Source organism: Ylistrum balloti, unplaced genomic scaffold (assembly GCF_031769215.1).
Source record: "Ylistrum balloti isolate Yb309-2 unplaced genomic scaffold, AGI_CSIRO_Ybal_v1 Utg369754, whole genome shotgun sequence".
Taxonomy (NCBI): Eukaryota; Metazoa; Mollusca; class Bivalvia; order Pectinida; family Pectinidae; genus Ylistrum; species Ylistrum balloti.
In genome coordinates, this window is record NW_026781956.1 from 1,370,166 (window position 1) to 1,388,432 (window position 18,267).

The 18,267-nt window shown below is 38.9% G+C and overlaps 1 protein-coding gene across 1 annotated transcript in view; it reads left to right on the top strand.

The window, feature by feature from the left end:
- Positions 1-18,267, top strand: part of LOC132543370 (uncharacterized) — an 81,474-nt gene that overhangs the window by 49,526 nt on the left and 13,681 nt on the right. Inside the window, exons 35-46 of the mRNA XM_060206862.1 lie at positions 1,631-1,712; positions 2,365-2,511; positions 6,213-6,374; positions 6,688-6,786; positions 8,433-8,527; positions 9,013-9,240; positions 10,223-10,392; positions 11,469-11,571; positions 11,805-12,036; positions 13,295-13,470; positions 13,859-13,961; positions 17,789-17,971. Coding sequence (XP_060062845.1) covers positions 1,631-1,712; positions 2,365-2,511; positions 6,213-6,374; positions 6,688-6,786; positions 8,433-8,527; positions 9,013-9,240; positions 10,223-10,392; positions 11,469-11,571; positions 11,805-12,036; positions 13,295-13,470; positions 13,859-13,961; positions 17,789-17,971 — 1,780 coding nt within the window. The remainder of the gene's footprint in view (positions 1-1,630; positions 1,713-2,364; positions 2,512-6,212; positions 6,375-6,687; positions 6,787-8,432; positions 8,528-9,012; positions 9,241-10,222; positions 10,393-11,468; positions 11,572-11,804; positions 12,037-13,294; positions 13,471-13,858; positions 13,962-17,788; positions 17,972-18,267) is intronic.

The window sequence follows — 18,267 nt, forward strand, 5'->3', positions numbered from 1 at the left end:
TCCCTTGTGTGTGACCTCCTGCATGCCTCATGTTTGACTCTTCTAACTGTAGTTATACCCCACTTAACAAGAGAGGTGCTGTATGGTATATAGAAACCATTTTGTACAATAGTGATTCAATTTATTCATTGTTGTGGTTGTCAGTTTGTACTAGTCAAGGTTAAAGGTCAAAAGATGAACTTGAACATTCAGAAATATGAAGCTTTTGTACAAACTATCTCATGAATATTTCTATAGCTTTAACACATTCTCACTCTGTTGGAGAGTGTTAACCACTTAATGTCACATCAGACAATGTCACTTTTCAGTTTCAAGGGCCATGCTGTGCTGTGTAAGTGTTTTAAGTGCTGGTCTGGTGTGTTTGTTTTGGCTTGTGCTGTGTATTAGTTTTAAGTGCTGGTGCTGGTATTTGTTTTGGCTTGTGCAGTGTAAGTGTTTTAAGTGCTTGTCTGGTGTGTTTGTTTTGGCTTGTGCTGTGTAAGTGTTTTAAGTGCTGGTCTGGTGTGTTTGTTTTGGCTTGTGCAGTGTAAGTGTTTTAAGTGCTAGTGCTGGTAGTCACTATTGTACAGTCCTAGCTGTCCAAGTCACTACTGTACAGTCCTAGCTGTCCAAGTCACTACTGTACAGTCCTAGCTGTCCAAGTCACTATTGTACAGTCCTGGCTGTCCATGTCACTATTGTACAGTCCTAGCTGTCCAAGTCACTATTGTACAGTCCTAGCTGCCCAAGTCACCATTGTACAGTCCTAGCTGTCCATGTCACTATTGTACAGTCCTAGCTGTCCATGTCACTATTGTACAGTCCTAGGTGTCCAAGTCACTATTGTACAGTCCTAGCTGTCCAAGTCACTATTGTACAGTCCTAGCTGTCCATGTCACTATTGTACAGTCCTAGCTGCCCAAGTCACTATTGTACAGTCCTAGCTGTCCAAGTCACTATTGTACAGTCCTAGCTGTCCAAGTCACTATTGTACAGTCCTAGCTGTCCAAGTCACTATTGTACAGTCCTAGCTGTCCTAGTCACTATTGTACAGTCCTAGCTGTCCTAGTCACTATTGTATAGTCCTAGTTGTCCAAGTCAATATTGTACAGTCCTAGCTGTCCTAGTCACTATTGTACAGTCCTAGCTGTCCAAGTCACTATTGTACAGTCCTAGCTGTTCCCTATCCAGTCTAGCAATCTGTGCTATAGGCATGCCATCATCACTGTCATGATCATCCACCTCATGTTTATTAACACTGTTTACATGTAAAAGTAAGAGAACCTGGGAAACCTGTTAACCGGATTGTAAACAATGCATTGAGGAATTCTATAGGTAGTGTGATGAATACTTGAACTCGTAAGACAATTATATATGATTAGAAGTAGATTACCCACAGGTATTACACCAGAGTGGGCTATCTGCAGAATCAAATTCTTAAAACATTTATATGGTTTAGTGCAGAATGTATGATATCTGCGTCCTCACAAGGCAACAACTTAGTACTTATATATTGGCCACATCTGATTCTTAGTTACATGTAGATCTAGATATGGCCATCTTACACTCGTGTATCATTGGCTCTTTAATATATATCACTGAATCACACAGTTTTAATCAAGTCTGACGATATTTAGTAATATATTTACAGAGGGAAAAAAAAAATTCCTGTGCTGGATTATACAAATGTTGAGAAGATTGCTGCTGATGCAGGCATTGTTGAGCCATCAGAGGTAAGAAAGATCACACTTTACAGCGCTCATGAAAAAATCCACAAACTTAATCAGTCACAATTTATGGCCTCATTGGAAGTTCAGAGAGGCATGTAATGTGAGAAATGGAAGCCTACTCAAGACTTATAATGTCAGGTAGGTGACCGCAAACAAAACAAATCTTTGTCAGATCAGGAACGCTTGATTAAAGTGAATATGTTGTGAAGACATTATTATTCCAAAATGTGTTTGTTTTTTAATCAGACTCGAAAGTTCAAATTGACTCGAAACCATTTTATTATGAATCAAGATTAAGTTGGAGTCTACCTCCCTTGAATGTGGATTACAAAAGCAAAATTGGAGGCAGCCTCATTTGAAATATGAGATTTCAAAGTTAAAGTTAGAGAATACCTCCCTCAAAGTGTTGAAGAGTACAGTTACAGATGTGAAGTTGGAGGTTACCTCCCTTGAAATGTTGTTTGTGTAAGATTGTCTAGGTGAAGTGAGAGGTTATGCATTAAGAAGCTATACCTCTCCATCACAGCTAGTATAAAAACAAACACCATCACTAATTGTCAGCATTCAAAATTATAAGATGTATAAGTCAGAGCTAAATTCTGGTCCTGAGGCTGTATCAGTTATGAGAGTATTAAAGTCTTTGATTTCACTCTAGGTGTCCCAAGCAATCCAGTTTTTACATGACCTTGGATCAGTGCAGTACTTCCCCAGTGAGTTTCTCCGTAGCCGTGTTGTGATCAACCCACAATGGATTGTCAATGTTATGGCCTGTGTGGTGTCTGTCAAACAGGAAGTGATCAAGGTATATCTCTTTTAACTTAACCTGAAGATTTGTGTTTATTTACTTAACATTCATGTGTATGTTTATTATGTTTTATAAACCTTCAGGTAAGTTTTATTTACTAAAAGTCTATGTGAATGTTCCATCAACATCAAAGTATGTGTGTGACCCTTTTCCTGAAACTAAGTGACCAGTTTACCATCTAAATATATTGCATCTAAGTAGCATTTTACAATCTAGTAGTTGCGTTACTACGGACCCTATTGTACAGTCCTGTGGTTGTGCTATTATAGTGATTGTGCTAGTTAGTGGCTTGTTGTACACTTTAGTGGTTGTATTACTAAGTGGCTTGATGTACATTCTAGTGATTGTGTTACTAATTGGCATGTTGTTTAGCCTACTGTTTGTGTTACTAAATTGCCTGTTGTACAGTCTAGCTGTTGTGTAAATACGTTGTTGGTTGGTTGTGTTACTAAGTGGCCTGTCCAACAGTCTGGTAGTTGTGTTACCCAGTGGCTTGATGTACTGTCTAGTGGTTGTGTTACCCAATGGCTTGTTGTGCAGTCTAGTGATTGTGTTACCCATTGGCTTGATGTACTGTCTAGTGGTTGTATTACCCAGTGGCTTGATGTGCAGTCTAGTGGTTGTGTTACCCAATGGCTTGATGTACTGTCTAGTGGTTGTGTTACCCAGTGGCTTGATGTACAGTCTAGTGGTTGTGTTACCCAGTAGCTTGATGTGCAGTCTAGTGGCTGTGTTACCCAGTGGCTTCTTGTACTGTCTAGTGGTTGTGTTACCCAGTGGCTTGTTGTACAGTCTAGTGGTTGTGTTACCCAGTGGCTTGTTGTACAGTCTAGTGGTTGTGTTACCCAGTGGCTTGATGTACAGTCTAGTGGTTGTGTTACCCAATGGCTTGATGTACAGTCTAGTGGTTGTGTTACCCAGCGGCTTGATGTACTGTCTAGTGATTGTGTTACCCAGTGGCTTGTTGTACAGTCTAGTGGTTGTGTTACCCAATGGCTTGTTGTACTGTCTAGTGATTGTGTTACCCAGTGGCTTGTTGTACAGTCTAGTGGCTGTGTTACCCAGTGGCTTGATGTACAGTCTAGTGGCTGCTTTACCCAGTGGCTTGATGTACTGTCTAGTGGTTGTGTTACCCAGTGGCTTGATGTACACTTTAGTGGTTGTGATACCGAGTGGCTTGTTGTACAGTCTAGTGGTTGTGTTACCCAGTGGCTTGTTGTACTGTCTAGCCCAGTGGCTTGTTGTACTGTCTAGTGGCTGTGTTACCCAGTGGCTTGATGTACTGTCTAGTGGTTGTGTTACCCAATGGCTTGTTGTGCAGTCTAGTGGTTGTGTTACCCAGTGGCTTGATGTACAGTCTAGTGGTTGTGTTACCCAGTAGCTTGATGTACAGTCTAGTGGCTGTGTTACCCAGTGCCCTGTTGTACTGTCTAGTGGTTGTGTTACCCAATGGCTTGTTGTGCATTCTAGTGGCTGTGTTACCCAGTGGCTTGTTGTACTGTCTAGTGGTTGTGTTACCCAGTGGCTTGATGTACAGTCTAGTGGTTGTGTTACCCAGCGGCTTGATGTGCAGTCTAGTGGCTGTGTTACTCAGTGGCTTGATGTACTGTCTAGTGGCTGTGTTACCCAGTGGCTTGTTGTACAGTCTAGTGGTTGTGTTACCCAATGGCTTGTTGTACTGTCTAGTGGCTGTGTTACCCAGTGGCTTGATGTACAGTCTAGTGGTTGTGTTACCCAGTGGCTTGTTGTACTGTCTAGTGGTTGTGTTACCCAATGGCTTGTTGTACAGTCTAGTGGCTGTGTTACCCAGTAGCTTGATGTGCAGTCTAGTGGCTGTGTTACCCAGTGGCTTGTTGTACTGTCTAGTGGTTGTGTTACCCAATGGCTTGTTGTGCAGTCTAGTGGCTGTGTTACCCAGTGGCTTGTTGTACAGTCTAGTGGCTGTGTTACCCAGTGCCCTGTTGTACTGTCTAGTGGTTGTGTTACCCAATGGCTTGTTGTGCATTCTAGTGGCTGTGTTACCCAGTGGCTTGTTTTACAGTCTAGTGGTTGTGTTACCCAGTGGCTTGATGTACAGTCTAGTGGTTGTGTTACCCAGCGGCTTGATGTGCAGTCTAGTGGCTGTGTTACTCAGTGGCTTGATGTACTGTCTAGTGGCTGTGTTACCCAGTGGCTTGTTGTACAGTCTAGTGGTTGTGTTACCCAGTGGCTTGTTGTACTGTCTAGTGGCTGTGTTACCCAGTGGCTTGATGTACAGTCTAGTGGTTGTGTTACCCAGTGGCTTGTTGTACAGTCTAGTGGTTGTGTTACCCAGTGGCTTGTTGTACAGTCTAGTGGCTGTGTTACCCAGTAGCTTGATGTGCATTCTAGTGGCTGTGTTACCCAGTGGCTTCTTGTACTGTCTAGTGGTTGTGTTACCCAATGGCTTGTTGTGCAGTCTAGTGGCTGTGTTACCCAGTGGCTTGTTGTACAGTCTAGTGGCTGTCTTACCCAGTAGCTTGATGTGCAGTCTAGTGGCTGTGTTACCCAGTGCCCTGTTGTACTGTCTAGTGGTTGTGTTACCCAATGGCTTGTTGTGCATTCTAGTAGCTGTGTTACCCAGTGGCTTGTTTTACAGTCTAGTGGTTGTGTTACACAGTGGCTTGATGTACAGTCTAGTGGTTGTGTTACCCAGCGGCTTGATGTGCAGTCTAGTGGCTGTGTTACTCAGTGGCTTGATGTACTGTCTAGTGGCTGTGTTACCCAGTGGCTTGTTGTACAGTCTAGTGGTTGTGTTACCCAGTGGCTTGTTGTACTGTCTAGTGGCTGTGTTACCCAGTGGCTTGATGTACAGTCTAGTGGTTGTGTTACCCAGTGGCTTGTTGTACTGTCTAGTGGTTGTGTTACCCAATGGCTTGTTGTACAGTCTAGTGGCTGTGTTACCCAGTAGCTTGATGTGCAGTCTAGTGGCTGTGTTACCCAGTGGCTTGTTGTACTGTCTAGTGGTTGTGTTACCCAATGGCTTGTTGTGCAGTCTAGTGGCTGTGTTACCCAGTGGCTTGTTGTACAGTCTAGTGGCTGTGTTACCCAGTAGCTTGATGTGCAGTCTAGTGGCTGTGTTACCCAGTGGCTTGTTGTACTGTCTAGTGGTTGTGTTACCCAATGGCTTGTTGTGCAGTCTAGTGGCTGTGTTACCCAGTGGCTTGTTTTACAGTCTAGTGGTTGTGTTACCCAGTGGCTTGATGTACAGTCTAGTGGTTGTGTTACCCAGCGGCTTGATGTGCAGTCTAGTGGCTGTGTTACTCAGTGGCTTGATGTACTGTCTAGTGGCTGTGTTACCCAGTGGCTTGATGTACAGTCTAGTGGTTGTGTTACCCAATGGCTTGTTGTACAGTCTAGTGGCTGTGTTACCCAGTGGCTTGATGTACAGTCTAGTGGTTGTGTTACCCAGTGGCTTGTTGTACTGTCTAGTGGTTGTGTTACCCAGTGGCTGTGTTACCCAGTGGCTTGATGTACAGTCTAGTGGTTGTGTTACCCAGTGGCTTGTTGTACAGTCTAGTGGCTGTGTTACCCAGTGGCTTGTTGTACAGTCTAGTGGCTGTGTTACCCAGTGGCTTGTTGTACTGTCTAGTGGTATTACCAGGGGTCCTGTTTCATTACTCAGAGCAGTTATTAATTTGCATGCTACTTTTGACCTGTGATTACCTCTACCATTACAGGATGGGCGCTTGATGCACTCGGATATTGACACTATATGGTCGGAGTACCACCAAATGGCTAACTGGTTACTTAAGCTCACTGAAGAGTTTGACCTCACATTTCCACTGGAAGGGGAGAATTGTAACATTGTACCATGTCTTCTGCCAGAGAAACGACCAAATGTAAGTGGCAGTGTCACTAATCCCATTGTCATTTTAACAGGCACATGTTTTATCTGATCCACAAGTTTTATTGATACATGTAAAGACTTTTGGAGTTCCAAGTTTTGATAATTTTGGGGAAAATTTCATGTCACTCGATGTCTTGTACCTTTACTTTCCATTATGCTTTATAGGAAAGGTAATGAATAGGACTGTACTAATCAAGCTAATCATGACATACCTCTCTTACACACATCATTACAGTCTGACTCTCTTCATCTTAGTGAAATAAATATTTCACATTGATTGCTTTCCATACAATGATTAACTTCAGTTTGAGTGGCCTGACATCAATAAAGATGAAGGAATATATGAGATGAAGATGGTGTACAAGTTTGATTACCTGCCAGCAGGCTTATTTAATAGGGGACAGGTAAGTCTTGATATATCTAAATGTTGATATCAGGACAGGTAAGTCTTGATATATCTAAATGTTGATATCAGGACAGGTAAGTCTTGATATATCTAAATGTTGATATCAGGACAGGTAAGTCTTGATATATCTAAATGTTGATTTGAGGACAGGTAAGTCTTGATATTTCTAAATGTTGATTTGAGGACAGGTAAGTCTTGATATATCTAAATGTTGATATCAGGACAGGTAAGTCTTGATATATCTAAATGTTGATATCAGGACAGGTAAGTCTTGATATATCTAAATGTTGATTTGAGGACAGGTAAGTCTTGATATATCTAAATGTTGATTTGAGGACAGGTAAGTCTTGATATTTCTTAATGTTGATTTGAGGACAGGTAAGTCTTGATATATCTAAATGTTGATATCAGGACAGGTAAGTCTTGATATATCTAAATGTTGATATCAGGACAGGTAAGTCTTGATATATCTAAATGTTGATATCAGGACAGGTAAGTCTTGATATATCTAAATGTTGATATCAGGACAGGTAAGTCTTGATATATCTAAATGTTGATATCAGGACAGGTAAGTCTTGATATTTCTAAATGTTGATTTGAGGACAGGTAAGTCTTGATATATCTAAATGTTGATATCAGGACAGGTAAGTCTTGATATATCTAAATGTTGATTTGAGGACGAGTAAGTCAGTATATATTTAAATGTTGATTTCAAGACAGGAAAGTCAATATATATCTAAATGTTTATTTCGAGAAAGGTAAGTCCTGATATATCTAAATGTTGAATGCAGGACAGGTAAGCTCTGGTTGATTTAAATGATAATTTCAGGACAAGTAAGTCCTGATAACTCTCAGTATGTAAATGTAGGTTAAATCAATTATGACTTTGATATTAAATTCTGCTCCTTTATCACCGAAACAATTATAAAGAACCTAGTTCAGATGTATAACTGTCCTCATTATTATAATAATATTATTATATTATGTTAAGGTTGTTAGTTAACCTGTAGATAAAAGTCCTAGTTATACATGATAAGGTTGTTAGTTAACCTGTAGATAAAAGTCCCAGTTATACATGATAAGGTTGTTAGTTAACCTGTAGATAAAAGTCCTAGTTATACATGATAAGGTTGTTAGTTAACCTGTAGATAAAAGTCCTAGTTATACATGATAAGGCTGTTAGTTAACCTGTAGATAAAAGTCCTAGTTATACATGATAAGGTTGTTAGTTAACCTGTAGATAAAAGTCCTAGTTATACATGATAAGGTTGTTAGTTAACCTGTAGATAAAAGTCCTAGTTACACATGAGAAGGTTTTTAATTAACCTGAAGATAAAAGTTATACATAATAGATATGATATTTAACCTGTGGGTAACAGTCTTGATACATGACTAGATGGTTTCTGTATTGTAGAACACCTTAAAGGCATGATATTACAGGTGCAAAGATCTTTGAAGTCATAATTTGCATCGTAATGTTTTGTAGTATTGACCGTTTGTAAGCATAGTTAAATATAAACATCTTTCTATATTGTGATATATTAGGTTTTTTGTTTTATTGTTGGGTTTTTTTTTATATATTTGCTAAAGTTTCAGACACTTAAAAAGCTAAACATTAATATTTCTTTCAAAATTCAAATTTAGGTGAGACTACATGGGTATTCAGAAGATTCGCTGATCTGGAAGAGAGGATCTTACATAGAGAAAAATGGCCAGTTAGCGTTGATACAACAGGACGAGTGAGTAGTTTCATTGGTCACTTTGGCACTGGTCAGTGTAAAATGGCAAGTTACCATAGATACAACAAAATGAATGAGTAAGAAAGGTTTACAGGAGCTGTTGTTAGAATTTATTTACTGAGAGTGAAAATCTGACTTACAGTATATAAAACAAGTATCAATTGAAATACCTGTGGTTGTTCCAGCTGCTACATCTCAGGTGTGAGAAGTAACTACAGTAATCATAGTGGATAGTTATTCCTGTATAATGATAAAGATAGAAGTCTTAGGGATACTATCTTCCATGTACGATGATAAATACAACAAGTATAAGCAAGGTAATACTGCTGTGATAAACTGCTGCCACCACAAAAGTTAGTAAAACAGTGTGCTAAACTAGGAAAGAGAGAAGTCATGTCTGGAGCTAGGACTCTTACAAGTCAGACCAAAGGTGTCGAAATGTTTGTTGTGGACAAAAAATATTTCATTTTAATCTGTATTTTTAGGGACACGGAGCTTAGTGTCAAAGTACAAGGACCTAACCCAAATAACATCCTTTTCTTCATTCATGAAGTGTTTGAAGGTTTGATCAATGAGTCGTTCCATGGCGTGACCTATGACTACGAGATACCATGTCCAGATTGCACCAAACATGTAGGTATATCTGTCAGCCATTGGTGGGTAACCAATGGACATATTATGCCCTCCTTAGTCAGTTTTGTGCAGGTTATGAGGTATGTCCATTTGTCTGGTCTATTGTTTTCAGCCTTCAGTAACCGCAAACATGTAACAGTAACCTGTAAGTCAAAACCACTGTGTCACCCTAACCAGTGACGAAAGACTATCTGTTTTATACCTGGATATGATCAGCACTGCGATGTCATACTATTATGTAGCAAGGACTGCTATACAGACCTTTTCTTAAGGATTCTGAATGTACTCTATATTTCATGCTTCATTGACTTTGTTATCTCTTCCATGTCTGGTATCAAAAATAAGAGAAGTCTGGATTAATACTGGTGTCACATGGATTTTACTAGATCAAAATTATGACGGCCTGCATTGAAGATGCAGGTGCCCTGTAGTTATCAGGTTGCTCATCAGCCTGTTTGTTTGATGTTTTTTTTTTTTGCACAACATCGCAAATATTGTGGAGCCAATTGAACTTAGACATTCACCAATGTTTCATCAAAGGAAGTGGTTGAGTGGGAGTGTTTTTCATGTCTTGGGATCAAAGGTCAATATCACTGTTATTATAACTCGAAAGTTGGTTTTTGCAAATTATCTGAAGTTCTGTTTCAATAATTACATTACGATTTTCTCCATTGTTTCTTCACAGGAAGTGCAAGCTCTTTCTTGTTTTTTATGTTCAGAGGTCATAAACAAGGTCACTGTTAAGAGAAATAGAAATGGGCTATACAGCAAAAATATATCATACCTGAATGTTCCTGGTAAATATTTACATAATGAAACGTTATTGGCTGAAACAAATGGGAAGTCACCTGGCTGCAGGTCAAGGTTATCTGGTAAAGGCCAAGGTCAAATTTGAATTATTATATCTGCAGATATTTTGTTATGATATGAAGTAGCATTATTGACTGAAATCAAATGAAAAGATGATGACCACAGATCATAGTCATCAGGTCAAAGGTCAAGGTAAAACTGGTATACTGGTCCAACTTTCTAATGATCTAACTAAAGGGAAATTTCCTTTAGCTGGAAGCTAGAAGGCAACTATATCTCTATGTTCTACATCTCTGGAATCTTACAAACTGCTCCCCCATCAAATGTGTTCACCCTTGAATACCACCACATCAAAGCAGGTTCTCTTGCTTCAACAGAATCTCTCAGTCTGCTTGCATTTGGAGTGGTGTATGACACCAGATGTAACAAGAAAGGAAAAGAGAATAAAAATCTCAATCTCTGGTTTATAATTTAGTCACTTTGTACCATATGTTTCTATAAGAAAAAATAGATGTTTACTTTGGTTTATAGCTAAGTCACACTGTTCCAGACATTGCTATAGAAACTAGATGTTTACTCTGTTTTTTACTAAGTCACTTTTTAACCAGACATCGTTATAGAAATTGATGTTTATTCTGGTTTACAGCACCAGAAGGATCCACACATGTTTAAGGCGTATAGATATTACATAGATAAATTGATCTGTGTTAGTGCCAGTATAGATTTACATAGATAAATTGACCATTCTTGTTAACTAACAGATGATTACATAGATAAATTGATCAGTGATGTTAATTTGCTATAGATGCAAAAAGAAATGGCAACTGTGATGTTAATTTTAGATGTTACATAGATAAATTGATCTGTGTTAATTATCATTTATTTGTAGATAAATTGATCTGTGATGTTAATTAGTATAGATTTACATAGATAAATTGGTCTGTGATGTTAATTAGTATAGATATTACAAAGATAAATTGATCTGTGTTAATAAGTATAGATATACATAGATAAATTGATCTGTGATGTTAATTAATATAGATATTACATAGATAAATTGATCTGTGATGTTAATTAGTATAGATATTACATAGATAAATTGATCTGTGTGTTAATTAGTATAGATTTACATAGATAAATTGATCTGTGATGTTAATTAGTATAGATATTACATAGATAAATTGATCTGTGATGTTAATTAGTATAGATATTACATAGATAAATTGATCTGTGATGTTAATTAGTATAGATATTACATAGATAAATTGATCTGTGATGTTAATTAGTATAGATATTACATAGATAAATTGATCTGTGTTAACTAGTATAGATTTACATAGATAAATTGATCTGTGATGTTAATTAGTATAGATATTACGTAGATAAATTGATCTGTGATGTTAATTAGTATAGATATTATGTAGATGTTATGATTTACTGTTTATATGGGATATGAATGTTGATATCTAGTATCAGTGTTTTTTTTATCTGTGGGCAGACATCTTCATTTCCTACTGCTCTAAAGATGCCCCACGGGATAGGTCAAAGGTTATACATCCAGCTGATATTTGTGCTGACCTTGAAAAAGCTGGATTTTCCTGGTAAGTTGTATAGATATAATTCAGCTTAAAAATTATACCTCAACGACGATGCTTGGATTGTAGAAATACCAGAATTGATTCACTATTCTTGTGTTTTAACTAGCACAACTATTATGTTCTATGTAAGGGGAATACGAGGTCATAGTCACAGAAATGAGGTGACTATATAGTAACTTCATTAATGCATAAACATTGTCATTAAGTCTCCAATGGGATGAGAACTGCTGTTACAGTTACTTTCCGGAGGGTGATGCACTGACCTCTCGCGAGGAGATGGCCCAGCAACTAGTCCATTCATCTGTATTTCTGGCCTTAGTCTCCAATAACTATGCTGCTAATGAGGTCTGCTGTGACATGTACAAATACGCTGTCAGCACCATGAAACGTCCCTCCATCTGTGTGGCACTGGGCGAAAATTTTGACTGGAAAAAGAGTCCCTCTCTTGGCGTCATCACTGCTGATGTGGTAAGTATTTGACAGAGGGTCAGTTGAAAAATGAATATCGGTAAGTTCACTGTTCACACTGTGAGAGGCTGATTCAAAATGTGGGGTAGGGGATGGTAGTCAATGATGTAAGGATGGGGGATGGTGGTCAATGATGCGAGGGTGGGGGATGGTGATCAATGATGTGAGGGTGGGGGATGGTGATCAATAATGTGAGGGTGGGGGATGGTGGTCAATGATGTGAGGGTTGGGGATGGTGGTCAATGATGTGGGTCAGGGGATGGTGATCAATGATGAGAGGTTGGGGGATGGTGGTCAATGATGTGAGGGTTGGGGATGGTGATCAATGATGTGGGGTAGGGGATGGTGATCAATGATGTGAGGGTGGGGGATGGTGATCAATGTTGTGAGGGTTGGGGATGGTGATCAATGATGTGAGAGTAGGGGATGGTGATCAATGATGTGAGGGTTGGGGATGGTGATCAATGATGTGAGGGAGGGGGATGGTGATCAATGATGTGATGGTTGGGGATGGTGATCAATGATGTGAGAGTAGGGGATGGTGATCAATGATGTGAGGATGGGGGATGGTGGTCAATGATGTGAGAGTAGGGGATGGTTATCAATGATGTGAGAGTAGGGGATGGTGGTCAATGGTGTAACTGTGGGGAATGGTGATTTATGATGTGGGAGTAGAAAATGGGGATCCAGGATATGGTGGTAGGGGGATTGTGATCCATGATGTGAGGGGAGGGGGTGGGGAATTGGGTGATCAATGGTGTAAAGATAGAGGATTTGGATCCAAAGTGTTCCGTTGGGAGAGTGATTGGGATCAAGGCTGAAGCATAGGGGAATGGGGATCAAGGATGAAGGAGTGGAGAATGGGGATCCAGGATGTAAAATTGGGGAATGGGGATCCAGATTGTAGGAGTGGGAGGGTGAAGGAGATCGAGATGGTAGGAGTGGGGAATGGGGATCCATGATGCAGGATTGGGGAATAGGAATTGAGGATGTAGGGTTGGGAATAGGAATCGAGGATGAAGGATTGGGAGGGTGATGGAGATACAGGATGTAGGCTTGGGGAATGGGGACCGAGGATGTAGGATTGGGGAATGGGGATCCAGAAGGTAGGATTGGGAAATAGGAATCAAGGATGTAGGGTTGGGAGGGTGATGGAGATACATCATGTAGGAGTTGGGATTGGAGATCCACAATGTGTCTGAAGATGTCAGTATGTTAACAGGTGTTCCTATTTACAGTGTTTGTGTTTATTTTGCAGGTGTTTGTAAACATGATTAATTCAAAGAAGCCAATGTATGAGTCGAAGATGAGGGAATTGCTTGCCACGCTGCAGAAAAATGACCAAATCTCTCAAGTTAAATCAGAGCCTGTTGGTGCTTGCTTCATCAGTTACTCCTGGGCTAACTCTAGGTTGGCTGTAGAGTGCGGCACCAAGTGAGTATGGTGTGATAGAGGATGGTATAATTGAGATTTTGTTGGTGCCTGCTTCATCAGTTACTCCTGGGCTAACTCTAGGTTGGCTGTAGAGTGTCATCAAAAATTCAGACAAAGGATTGTATTGGGTCTGGCACAGGTTGAGGGTTTTATGATCATCTTTTTATCAATGTGTAACTCTATGTGAGCTTCCAAGTTTTCATTTCTGGAATTATCAGAAATTTCAAGCAGTATTAGCGATTAACTATACATTAAAATCTTAATCTCTGAGGATGTTAAAAAAATTGTGGTATGTGGGGAAGTTATAGTTATTTTGAATATAAGTGTAATTTGTTGCACTTACAATAACATAATTCATAGTTTGCACATATATATAACTGTCTTACAGAGAGATAGCTGGAGCCCTCGGATTTGGGGATCCACGTCAACTTAAGTCCTATTTAGAGGAGAATGGCATCAAGTGCTGGTTAGATGTTGATCAAGTTAATGTGGTAAGTATGAGCAAAGACACTGTGTAGTAAGTGTAAATAAACTAGGACACTGTGTAGTCTGTGTAGATAAACTAGGACACTGTGTAGTCAGTGTAAATAAACTAGGACACTGTGTAGTCAGTGTAAATAAACTAGGACACTGTGTAGTCAGTGTGAATAAACTAGGACACTGTGTAGTCTGTGTAGATAAACTAGGACACTGTTTAGTCAGTGTAAATAAACTAGGACACAGTGTAGTCTGTGTAGATAAACTAGGACACTGTGTAGTCTAGGACACTGTGTAGTCAGTGTAAATAAACTAGGACACTGTGTAGTCAGTGTAGATAAACTAGGACACTGTGTAGTCAGTGTAAATAAACTAGGACACTGTGTAGTCTGTGTAGATAAACTAGGACACTGTGTAGTCTGTGTAGATAAACTAGGACACTGTGTAGTAAGTGTAAATAAACTAGGACACTGTAGTCAGTGAAAATAAACTAGGACACTGTGTAGTCAGTGTAAATAAACTAGGACACTGTGTAGTCAGTGTAGATAAACTAGGACACTGTGTAGTCAGTGAAAATAAACTAGGACACTGTGTAGTCTGTGTAGATAAACTAGGACACTGTGTAGTCTGTGTAGATTGTGTAGTCTGTGAAAATAAACTAGGACACTGTGTAGTCAGTGTAAATAAACTAGGACACTTACTGTGTAGTCAGTGTAAATAAACTAGGACACTGTGTAGTCAGTGAAAATAAACTAGGACACTGTGTAGTCAGTGTAAATAAACTAGGACACTGTGTAGTCAGTGTAAATAAACTAGGACACTGTGTAGTCAGTGTAAATAAACTAGGACACTGTGTAGTCAGTGAAAATAAACTAGGACACTGTGTGTGTGTAAATAAACTAGGACAGTCAGTTAATATACAGGACACTGTGGTCAGTGTAAATAAACTAGGACACTGTGTAGTCAGTGTAAATAAACTAGGACACTGTGTAGTATGTGTGATAAACTAGGACAGTGAAGATAAGCTAGGTGTAGTAATAAACTAGGACACTGTGTAGTCTGTGAAAATAAACTAGGACACTGTGTAGTCAGTGTAAATAAACTAGGACACTGTGTAGTCAGTGTAGATAAACTAGGACACTGTGTAGTCAGTGTAAATAAACTAGGACACTGTGTAGTCAGTGTAAATAAACTAGGACACTGTGTAGTCTGTGTAGATAAATAAACTAGGACACTGTGTAGTCAGTGTAAATAAACTAGGACACTGTGTGTAGAAAATAAACTAGGACACTGTGTAAAATAAACTAGGACACTGTGTAGTCAGTGTAAATAAACTAGGACACTGTGTAGTCAGTGTAGATAAACTAGGACACTGTGTAGTCAGTGTAAATAAACTAGGACACTGTGTAGTCAGTGAAAATAAACTAGGACACTGTGTAGTCTGTGTAGATAAACTAGGACACTGTGTAGTCTGTGTAGATAAACTAGGACACTGTGTAGTAAGTGTAAATAAACTAGGACACTGTGTAGTCAGTGTAAATAAACTAGGACACTGTGTAGTCAGTGTAAATAAACTAGGACACTGTGTAGTCTGTGTAGATAAACTAGGACACTGTGTAGTCAGTGTAAATAAACTAGGACACTGTGTAGTCAGTGTAAATAAACTAGGACACTGTGTAGTCAGTGTAAATAAACTAGGACACTGTGTAGTCAGTGTAAATAAACTAGGACACTGTGTAGTCAGTGTAAATAAACTAGGACACTGTGTAGTCAGTGTAAATAAACTAGGACACTGTGTAGTCAGTGTAGATAAACTAGGACACTGTGTAGTCAGTGTAAATAAACTAGGACACTGTGTAGTCAGTGAAAATAAACTAGGACACTGTGTAGTCAGTGTAAATAAACTAGGACACTGTGTAGTCAGTGTAAATAAACTAGGACACTGTGTAGTCAGTGTAAATAAACTAGGACACTGTGGTCAGTGTTAATATACTAGGACACTGTGGTCAGTGTAAATAAACTAGGACACTGTGTAGTCAGTGAAAATAAACTAGTACACTGTGTAGTATGTGTAGATAAACTAGGACACTGTGTAGTCTGTGAAGATAAGCTAGGACACTGTGTAGTAAGTGTAAATAAACTAGGACACTGTGTAGTCTGTGAAAATAAACTAGGACACTGTGTAGTCAGTGTAAATAAACTAGGACACTTAGTAGTCAGTGTAAATAAACTAGGACACTGTGTAGTCAGTGAAAATAAACTAGGACACTGTGTAGTCAGTGTAAATAAACTAGGACACTGTGTAGTCAGTGTAAATAAACTAGGACACTGTGTAGTCAGTGAAAATAAACTAGGACACTGTGTAGTCAGTGTAAATAAACTAGGACACTGTGTAGTCAGTGTAGATAAACTAGGACACTGTGTAGTCTGTGTAGATAAACTAGGACACTGTGTAGTAAGTGTAAATAAACTAGGACACTGTGTAGTAAGTGTAAATAAACTAGGACACTGTGTAGTCAGTGTAAATAAACTAGGACACTGTGTAGTCAGTGTAAATAAACTAGGACACTTAGTAGTCAGTGAAAATAAACTAGGACACTGTGTGGTCAGTGTTAATATACTAGGACACTGTGGTCAGTGTAAATAAACTAGGACACTGTGTAGTCAGTGTAAATAAACTAGTACACTGTGTAGTATGTGTAGATAAACTAGGACACTGTGTAGTCTGTGTAGATAAGCTAGGACACTGTGTAGTAAGTGTAAATAAACTAGGACACTGTGTAGTCAGTGTAAATAAACTAGGACACTGTGTGGTCTACGTAAATAAACTAGGACACTGTGTAGTCTGTGTAAATAAACTAGGACACTGTGTAGTCAGTGAAAATAAACTAGGACACTGTGTAGTCAGTGTAAATAAACTAGGACACTGTGTAGTCTGTGTAAATAAACTAGGACACTGTAGTCTGTGTAAATAAACTAGGACACTGTGTAATCAGTGTAAATAAACTAGGACACTGTGTAGTCAGTGAAAATAAACTAGGACACTGTGTAGTCAGTGTAAATAAACTAGGACACTGTGTAGTATGTGTAGATAAACTAGGACACTGTGTAGTCTGTGTAGATAAGCTAGGACACTGTGTAGTCAGTGAAAATAAACTAGGACACTGTGTAGTCAGTGTAAATAAACTAGGACACTGTGTAGTCAGTGTAAATAAACTAGGACACTGTGTAGTCAGTGTAAATAAACTAGGACACTGTGTAGTCAGTGTAAATAAACTAGGACACTAAGAAGTCAGTGAAAATAAACTAGGACACTGTGTGGTCAGTGTTAATATACTAGGACACTGTGGTCAGTGTAAATAAACTAGGACACTGTGTAGTCAGTGAAAATAAACTAGGACACTGTGTAGTCAGTGTAAATAAACTAGGACACTGTGAAGTCAGTGTAAATAAACTAGGACACTGTGTAGTCTGTGTAAATAAACTAGGACACTGTGTAGTCAGTGTAAATAAACAAGGACACTTAGTAGTCAGTGTAAATAACATGTTATACAGAATAGTGAGACTGTGTCTGTTTGTATTGAAGTGAAGAATACATATTTAGAGCTGTTTTTAAGAATGATATTGCTACACTGTTTTTTAGGAATCAATTAAGCTTTAAAGATCTGGTGTTTTCCTAAAATGAACATTCACCAGGACTTGATTTATACATGTAGTTTTAATAAAAATTGATCTCCTATATTTTTTTTGTCGGGAACCTTTTAATATAAAACCATGATAGAGTACACAGTCCATTCTAATTTGTAGGCTTGTTTACTAAAGTTCATACTTAACTCCACAGAATGACCAGTTATTAAACAGGATAGCACAGGGTCTGTCTGAGGCCCGGGTAGTAATCGCTTGTGTGTCTGACCAGTATGCCCAATCAAAGATATGCTGTAAGGAGCTAAGGTTTGCCATTCAACTGGAGCTGCCTGTAGTAGTGGCTGTTGTTGGAACTGGAACACAGTGGAAACGCTCAGAGGTATGTCAGACTGATACTTAGTGTATCTCAGTATGTCAGACTGATACTTAGTGTATCTCAGTATGTCAGACTGATACTCAGTATGTCAGACTGATACTTAGTGTATCTTAGTATGTCAGACTTATACTTAGTGTATCTCAGTATGTCAGACTGATACTTAGTGTATCTCAGTATGTCAGACTGATACTTAGTGTATCTCAGTATGTCAGACTGATACTTAGTGTATCTCAGTATGTCAGACTGATACTTAGTGTATCTCAGTATGTCAGACTGATACCTAGTGTATCTCAGTATGT